The sequence below is a fragment of the Merops nubicus genome, unplaced genomic scaffold (assembly GCF_000691845.1).
Source record: "Merops nubicus isolate BGI_N331 unplaced genomic scaffold, ASM69184v1 scaffold32108, whole genome shotgun sequence".
NCBI classification, from domain to species: domain Eukaryota; kingdom Metazoa; phylum Chordata; class Aves; order Coraciiformes; family Meropidae; genus Merops; species Merops nubicus.
In genome coordinates, this window is record NW_008628290.1 from 14,552 (window position 1) to 24,616 (window position 10,065).

At 33.6% G+C, this 10,065-nt stretch overlaps 1 protein-coding gene across 1 annotated transcript in view; it reads right to left on the reverse strand.

The window, feature by feature from the left end:
• Window positions 1–295: 295 nt before the first annotated feature.
• Window positions 296–10,065, reverse strand: part of LOC103778993 (FAS-associated factor 1-like) — a gene marked incomplete at its 3' end in the record, with an annotated part of 68,761 nt that continues 58,991 nt past the window's right edge. The window contains exon 8 of the mRNA XM_008946611.1: window positions 296–382. Coding sequence (XP_008944859.1) covers window positions 296–382 — 87 coding nt within the window. The remainder of the gene's footprint in view (window positions 383–10,065) is intronic.

Genomic DNA, 10,065 nt, shown 5'->3' on the forward strand with positions numbered 1-10,065 from the left:
TTCAATCACTACAAAAGACTTCTTCAACGTCAAAACACTGTTCAGCTTTGCTTCAGTCTAGGAACATGTCTCCTTGTCTAAAACATGCACCAAATTTGACAGACATTAATAATTTCCTTGTGCTTCAGGAATCCAGTACTTTAGTATTTGTGTCATTCAGTATAAATGCCTGAAATACGTGTAAAGTTAAGTTACTGCATATGAGATGGTAAAAGCATTGAGCGTTTACAGCCAAAAATCCAAGTAAAATCAGCTACTTGTAGGTAGAAATTAAATGGGAACCAAAGCTACTTACTGAGTCATCTGTGGCAGAAGGAGGCCAGCCTTCCCATAACTGGTGACGGACAGGGATACTAGTTAGGTCATACACATTCCGCTTCACCTGATAAAAAAAAAGAAAAAAAAATATCAGAACTTGCTCTAACAAAATCAACACAAGGTGAATTGTATTATTTGCATCATAATCCCAAGATTTTGATTTTGCTTTTTTCTACCTATGGTAAAACAGGTTCCTCCAACACTCAGAGATTTATACCTGTACCACAGGTTTACACACAGTACCGCCAAAAGCAACTGAGCAAACTATTTGAAAGAAAATAATTAAAAACTATAAATTATAATTTATACTGGGTCATTACTACTTCACCATCATAAATGTGTAAACCAATTCATAATACACATTTTCACAGTAAAAAGTATTACAAAGTAATGAACAAAGTGAAGAGAAGCAGAAAGTAATAACAAAATCTGTTACAAGTTTACTAGTTTATGTATTTTGCTTCACCCAAAAATTTTACATTCATGCTACTTCAAATGTAATAAGAAATAAAATTAGTTGCTTGAATGGGATGCAAAAATAAAAGTGAGCATATTAAATATGAAAATATGAATTAACAAGCACACTTTCAATGAAGACAACATATTTCAAACATTAACAAAATACATATAAAGTAGTTTTTATAGCAACTCTTTTCTCATGCTATTAACACACAAGTTGCTATCATTAATCATCTCACATAATGGTTGTCAGGAGGAAGGAAGGGACAAAAGAAGAAAGAGCTGAAAATTTTAAATACAGGAAGAATACTGCAAAATACAAGAGTTCCAAAACTCTTTCTACAAAACCCTAATCACAGATAAAAAAGCTGGGATGTTTTATCAAGGGGTTTGTGATAAGCAAGTGGATAAGAAAAGATGTACTTTTTTACTTGGAATAGAGTGTGGTACCTCAAATTTGGAATAATATCTTAGACATGGATATAAAGACTCCACAAACAAGTCGTATATGCAAGTATTGCCAGCCTGGACCAGAACTGTGAACAATGAAACACCTACAGAGAGCAATCGGGTTGTCTTCCACAAATCTGGTACATGGGAATACAATATTCTCCCACATCTTCATAGGTTTAGTCTGGTTTAGTTTCCAAGCACAGATCTCAACAACCTGTATTACATCCCGAAAAACGTTCTCAAATAGATAAAAGTAAGGTTTGGTACATTTTACCAGTATTTTACATGACCATTCGCTAGATAGATTAGCTGAGGATGAGGCCTGTACAGCCTCACACTGACAGACACAAGAACTAAGTGTTTGACACATTAAAGCAAAAGATATTGACTGATAAGGTTTGACTTAAGGCAAAAGCCAAGACTACTTTAAAAACTGTCCTCTGATGCCTTCTTTAGCTTTTCATTTGTTCACTTGTCAACTGTAAAGAAATAGCAATTAATTGTATTTTAACTTCTACTACCAGTATTAATAAAAATTCTGTGAAGTTAAAAAAATTATGCACAGTTGTCAGCAGAAAAGACTTTTGAGCTAGCCCTTGCTTGCGGTCTAGTGCACTTAACCTAAATTGAACAACTTTCTCTGAACAGAAAAATTATTTTTAAAATAAAAGGAAAAAAAAATATGAGGAAGAAAGAAGAAATTTGCCACAATGAGAAGTAACAATGCAATCCATATATTTAAAGATTTCATATCTAAGAAATTAATGAAAAATGACTCTAAACTACTTTTCTTAGGGAGATAATGCAATAAAACAAAGTGATACACTATATAGTAATTTTCTATAATTTGACCTTACCTATTAATCAGTTCTTGCCCCATCTTCATCACTGAAGCACAGTGGAAGGTAATATAAACAGATGGAATGTGCATGTGTTCCCTCATTATTTGTCATTTATTTTTAATACAGAATATATATGCAACCTCTGGCAGTATATCTTCATCTAAAAATGAAATATCACCAAAACTCTTTTTCTCTGGATCATCCTCAGAGAGAAATGCTACATAGATCCTTTCTTCCAAGTTTTGCAAATAGTCAAGCCCATTAATATATGGATGAAGGATACATGTGCAGACATTAAGCAGAAAAAGAACTGTCCTAATCATTGTAAATATGCTACGGGGGTGAGGGAGGACTTGCACACATACATGTTTCCTCACACATGTTGATTTGAGCAACATTCTTCAAAAGACTTCATGGTACTGCTGCCCGAGTTTGCCAACAAGTGCAACTGAGAAAATTCAGAGCATATAGGGAGCAAACACAAAGTACAGTGCTCTTACTCTATTTCCAGTTTTCAGATCTTCTATTCAATTACTGTTGCTCATTCTCCCTACATTTAGGAGGAGGAGTATTTGATACTACCAAATTGCCCTTTAGTAAAAACTGTGAAGAACTATCTCACATTTCTGGACAGATCTAATATATAGGTTGTGCAGACAATAATTTTAACACTACCAGTTTAAAGCTTTATAAATATTTTGCACAGATGAGTGGGAAACAATGGCTTCAATGTATTATCCAAGAGCAAGACACATTATTTCCAACTCTTGAGTCCACATCATCTCACCAAAGGATGAAAGTCAGACCATGCGGGTTCCTTATCTGGACATTTCAGTAGTGTAACATTTATTTGAGCTGGATTATCAGCTCAACTTTACACTGATTGTATGTTTTAGAATAATTAAGATACCTCCCTTTTTTCAGTAAAAGTGGTAAATTACATGTATACCAAATAAGATTTATGTTAATATCGGTTTTGTTGGGGAATTTTTCCAGGGAGACCAATCTGGTAACTGTGTTTCAATTTTAAAAATTTACAACTATCTTTTATTTAAAAAACCTAAAACAAGAACACTATTTTGCTTTTGTTGCAGCATACTGAAGTATTGATTAGCCATTAAAGTGGACTTCATATTAGTGCTTCCTCATATTCAAGCACATTGTTATGCTTTAAAAAATACCAGTATATCATAATTATTAAAAAAATTATTTAAATTCATTTCAAATACACACATATATAGTGTATTCTTGTATATATACACGCACAAATATACACACGCACCTGTGAAAAATGGAATTATGGAAGTCCAAACTCTATAGAACTTGGTATATGATCTCATTCCTACTGTTCAAAACAAACAGCCTTTCTTCACTGCTTCTTAACAAGAAGGTAGCCTGCTGTGCAGCATTCATTTCACAGTAGTATCAAGGTAAAGAGATGTCATTACTCCACGTTGACCCCACAACAGCCCATCAAAACATAATACTGATCCGTGAGCGCAAGAATATGCTTCTTGCTATTTCAGTTTTCTTGCATTAAAAACCAGGATAAACTATCCCCGTGAGATAACTTTTCTCCAATTACACACCAAAAAGTCTTATTAGTATTACTGTCACAATCTAAAACTCTAAAATGAACTCCTTTCAAATAACAAGTGAAACTTACTTACAGAAACATGAGATCAATAGAACTATATAATATTGTTTTCAAAAAGCCTTCAGAAGTAAAAATAAACAACCCAGAAGTCACATTCCTCAAATTCCCTTTTAATTCCAAAGTACAACAGAAAGGCATTATGAAAAAAACAGTATTTTCCTTCTTTCATTAACTCATCTGTAACTCACTGAATTCAATAACATTCCTCTGCTATTCTAAGCTTGAAAGGCATGCTCAGGGTAAAGTGTTATGTTGGTATAAAGCACAATGCCAGACTGATGTGCTGGACAAAAGTGATCAAAGTTTAAGTAATTTTAGCCAACGCACAAGTATTCTGCTGCATTATTCTACCAGAAGGACATCTGTTGAGCAACTCGTCACAGAATAAACTAGTTGTTATAGACAGGCTTGGTCGGGTAGGGGACCATGCAAGACTTACTAGAGTAATGTTTGACTAAACAAACTGCTTGAGGTAAGATCATGGATTTGGAATTCATGCCAAAGTTGTGCTCTTTCAAACAGCAAGCCACAATCAATTATTTAAGATAAAATAAACTTGATTTGCAATAACTATTTAATTTCAGGTTTGTTTGATAATTGCAATAGTATTAAGAAAGCAGACTGCAAAAGTTTTAGAGACTAGGTATATTTACCAATCAGTACAGAAAACCTCTTTTCCTCATTAACTCATTAAATTTCAGTTTAAAGTCAAAAATTCTGTAAGGAGGGAAAAGTTCTAAACATTCATATAAAGGAGAACTATAAACTACTTCTTCACTAGGCCAGTGAAATTAAAACCTACAGCTATAGGCTTCATGCAACTGAAAAATTTAGCACAGTAAACGCCTGAAGTCTGTTTTAAGGCTTTCATTTATAAATTCACACGGTACTGAAACCTTTATAAACCTGTGTAAAGCAAACTCTAACTTCTAGTGCTATCCACTGAGCTACACTTATTGGCAAACTTTTTTGGTCGCTCACTTTTGATCAGTTTGAAATCCTAATTGGTGGCATTGTCTTTGTGCAGCCCAGAATTTCTTTTCATAATGTTCAGATGCCATGGTGACTGGCACATTACTATGGCAGCCACCCTTCAGATTATAACCTCCATAATATAGGAGATCATTTAAAAACAAATTAAAGGCACATCTATTTGGTTTCACAACTCAGCTGTGAACAGTAGCAATACAACCATTTAAACACACACACAAAATCCCCCATATATTTAAGATGCATTTTTACTTGGAAAATTATGTATAATTCCTGCAGAATGCCCTGTCTTGCAGATATACACTGATGCTGGAGAAACACACGCAGTTTTATCCTCAGCTCATTTTCACTGTTGTTAGAAGGAAGTTAAAATATTAAACAATTTCTAATATTTTATGAAAAACTATATGTCAAAATAGCCAATATGCTGAGAAAAATTCTCAGATGGGCAGCATATTACTTTGTCTTTCACTTTTTTTTAAAGCATATTAGTATGTTGTTTTAATGGGGTAGTTAAACATAAAATACACGCTTTGTTTGTACATAAGAAGTTACTCCAACGTTCAAAATCCTCCCACATCCATGTTACTAAGGATAAAACGAAGTGAAATGTATCACAGGGTGAGAAGTTTGTATCAGGTAATGTGATGATGATGATGAGCCTCTGGTGGTTTCACTTGCCAGGAATAAGTAATTTTCTCACTTATGAATTAGAAAAATCTGACATCTCCAGTCTAAAAAAAAAAAAATAACTTTAGCATGTACCAAATTGTTTAAAAATTTAAACATCATGTTGAATTGTCAAAGACCTGCAGCGCCTGTATCTTTGAATCATAACAAATCACAACAAAGTTTAACAGTAGTTTCCCTCAGGCTGTTTTCCACTTACGCAGGTACAAAGTTAATTGAAATAATGTAGATAATGAACTTTTGTTAGTCTTATTATTAAATATAATTTATGCAAAGCTGTAAATTGGCTGAGATGCTAAAGACTGTTCCAGGCACATAGGCAGCATGAAAGACAGTGCAAAAATGAGTGCATGAAAGGCAGACAAAAGGAGCAATAAAGTCAGAGGACTGTGAGGAATGTGGAATGTGAGTTGGGGGACGTGGGGAAATGAGATCAGATGCAGACAGAGCAAGGTTGCATGGGGCACTGCAAGTACAGCGAGAATCTTGACTTTGACATTGTAACAGAGAAGAAGCCAAGACAAGTAAGCAAAATTTCCAGAGGACAGCAATGATATGGGTGGGGCAATGACAGAAAGAAATGCGAAGTAGAAGCAGAAGCATTTTGCTCAAGAAAGATGGCAATAAAAGAGGCAAAACTAGCTAAAGTGACAATCTTCAAGATTATGGAGGAAAGCTTTTAACATTGCCAGATGAAATTCCACCAACAGGCAGCAAAGAGCATTGGGAATCTGTCAGTAACACATGGGAAGCAGAATCTACCAAGCTGCTAAGCACAGTGAAGTGTCAAAGATGCTAAAGTGGTGAATTTGAAAGGATAATGATGTTATCAATAGTTATGAACAAAAAGATAGGTCAGATAAAAGGGTAATTTGAGTCAACTATGGACTAACAAGAACTATTAAAAATACAGAGATGTAAAACCAGAGAGAAAGGATTTCTCAATCAGCATCTCTGCCAACAACCTACTGCAATAGATTTGGTCCATAGTAACAGTAAAGACAAGGTCAGACACGGAACAAGTTAGGACAGAGAACAAAAACCTACAATAAGTGAGCCGTATTTAAAACTTTCCCCAGACTGAGTAAAAGTATTCTGTGTTTTATCTGAAAAAGGCTTTCAGCAGTCAATGAATTTCTTACTTTAAAAAATGATGTGTGCAGTAATTTTTAGCCAGCAACCCACAAATAGGTTATACTCATATATGGCAAATAACCTGCTGTATGAACCACAACTAACATTAGCACCAACACCAGAACTCTCAGGTCACTTTACGCAAGATTGAGCTGAGAGGAATGGTATAATCCTGCTCCAATCACAATTTTGTTTGCTTTTTTTGTATCTCTAATACTAAAATATAATAAACTATAGCAAAACATAAAGAAGAAAGGTTCTTCAAATCAGCAAATTTTAATTTTAGTGTAGGCATTATTTTAGAAACAATAGTGCAATTCTGAAGACATAAAACGATAACCAGACTCTCCTTTTAGCAGCTGACTGAAGTTTAAATTATGGAGTGCTTTCAATTAGTGAATTAAGATGTCAGAATCAGGCTATTTTTAAATAACAGCATCTGCTTCTCAGGAATTTCATATCATTGAAACTCTCCAAGGAAGACTCACTATGCTAAAATAACTATTGACGTTTGTACATATACTCAATTCACTCTGTTGTAATCTACAGGGAAAAAAAAAATCGAAATATAGTCCAGTATGGTTCAGCCCTTTCATCAAACACACAAGAACTCAAATGCAGGGGTTACTACAACACATTCTCTAATCAATGTTTTATTTCATAGCTCTTCCTTTAAATTACTATTTTTACTTTTAATACCTCTGTAAAGATTCTGGTCTGCATTTATTAAGTTTTTCCATTTTAGCCACATACAAAGTGGAAATCATCAGCAAGTTACAACACAAAAAAACAACCAAACAACCAAAAAAAAACCCAAAAAAACCAAAACAAAACACAACAACAAACTAGAAAATTTTCTGCTACGTTTTCATACACCACTTTCCTGCAGTTAAGCACTTTTTAGGTACAGAAAAGCCACTAACATCCAACTTTCACTATAGCGTGTATGGAACACTGTTCAAACCCAAATAAACCCAGTTTAAACTACAGTTAAAAAGGGGTTGTACTGTACGATACTACTCAGTAAATACTGTTCTAGTATCTTCATTAGCAAGTTTGTTGAATTCATCACATAACCATCCATATTAATTTTGGTCTGGAAAATAATGTGTGATTTTTGTGACATTTTGCTGTTAAGCGTTTAAGCAAAGAAGATGAAGCCACTTTAAACACTAAGCAAAAACCAGCAAATACATTTTCTGATGTTTCAAATTCCTTAATTTCAATATCTAGAAAAGAGTTTGGAGTACATGAATTTTGCCTCTCATTGTTGGAAAGGTAGAGTAAGAATTTCATATATCTAAGGATTAAATGAATGCTTTAGCATAAATAATCCACACTATTTCCAATCTGAGTGATGACACAAGGAGAAACAGGTAACTACTAAGATAGATTCGGTGGTCAAGTAAGGAAATGTAAAGTTAATGAGTTATTTTGCTATTACATATTTTTAAATGAGGGATGGATGAAAATTTTCTGGAGAAAGAATCCATAAAAAAGATTGACTTAACACTGATTCACCATAATATGTTAATAAAATACCATGTGCTTTAGGAAAATAAGATATTGGATATGAGAACAGAGTCACTTCCAGAAAGTCATATGGACTCCACTCCCCCACTAAACTCTTCTCCTCATTCTTCCAGATTTGTATCCATCATTTCAGTAATGTAAATTCTTGAGGGCTACAGGTAGTCCCAATTACTTATGTGAAATACTACTGGCAAACTTCAATGCCCTAAATTTAAAAAATAAACTTTTTTTTCCCCCCTAAGCTAGTTGGTTGTCTTCTGTTCACTTGTTCTACAGCTGAAAGACAACTTTGGAAACACTACCTACCACCTCACTGATCAAATACATTTCTGAGCTGTAACACTTACTCAAATAATTTAGACATTTTCCTTAACTAGAAGTGGTTATCAGAAGCCCACCCAATTCAGGAATCACCACATGATTTAAAAATTCATTAAATCCAATGGCATTTAAAATTCATTACATTTTGTAAATGCTTTTGAAAAAGCATTAGGCAGTTTCCTTTCAGCAACAGAAGTAACATTGTGAATAAATTACTTTAATAGATTTCACAATTATTAATACCTGATTTTCCTCTGTTTAATTCTTTGGACCTCCTATTCCAATCCTCTTTTAAACCAACCCTTCTTGGATGTCATTTGACCTTTTTTTTTTAATGAGTGTAAGTCAAGTTAGGATCTTAACACCACAACCTAAAACCTGCAATAAAATGGCCCACAATAAAATGTTCCTACAATAAAATGGTAATATTAGTATTTTTGTGGTTAAAACATGACAATTTTAAAACATAAATTAAAGCAAGGCTTCAGCTAAACTCTCCTCAATCTTTTAGCATGTGAAATTCTGACTGACTCATGACTCATCTATTTATACCTACAATACAATCCGAAAAGATGAATGTTCCAAGCACATGAGATGTTCCTGCAGACACTTAGCAAGATATTTTCCCAACCTCAGTCTCCTGCCCAGACAAGGTTTGAGGACTTTAATCTAATCTGACCTCTCTTCAAGCTACCAAATACTACATGAGGCACATGCTAAGTATATTCACTATATATATTATTTATATAACATATACAAATATATTATATAACAAGGTTATACTATATAAGTACATTTGTCATATTACGTTATATTGTTATGTCTTATACAATAATACATAACTGTTATAGTGTATATTTTGTTTTATTATATTATTCACTATATTAAAATTCTACATACAATTGGTTCACTGTCTTTAAAATGTTGGTGTGCTTCTCACTGCCTCAGCTTTCCGCCAGCACAAATGCACGTTTTAATTCTGTGGAATAAAGAAACCTCTTTGCTGTTCTCCATCTTTAAATACCTAAAATTAGTTATCCTTCTAGAAGAGTGTTATTGGTAAATATAAGTTCCAACCTTCTGAACCTGATGCAGAAGTTACCAATTGCTGCTATATGGCCTGCACTGTGCAAAGGTTCAGCCTACATAATTATTATTATTCATTGCTTGCAGTGCCTAGGAGACCTAATTGTGATAATCCCCTCTGAACTTAAAACCGCATGACCCTTTGAATTTTTTAATAGAAGGTTAAAAGAAGAAACAAATTCCTATAGAAGAAGAAGGGAAAACACATTCTTAAGAAATTGAGGCAAGAGACATGAGTATTAAAAAAAAAAAAAAAAAAAGAAAAAAAAAAAAAACCAGAAAAAAATTCATTTTAGCAGCACACAAGCATGAGGTGAAATAGGGTATAAAAGAATTAGAGTGTGAGCTAGCTGTGACATTCGAGTTTGAAAGGAAGATGTGATTAGGGTTAAAAGAGATCAAACAACAAAGACTTACTGCCAAAACAATTTTACGGATTTATTTGAAAATGCCTTAAAGACTTCTACTAACAAAATAAAACTGATGATAATATTTGAAGTTTTTTGTTTGTTTGTTCTACATATAGTCCACTGACACAGAAAAGATACATTTTGAAGTCCTTGTTTGTTTTGCCATTCAGCA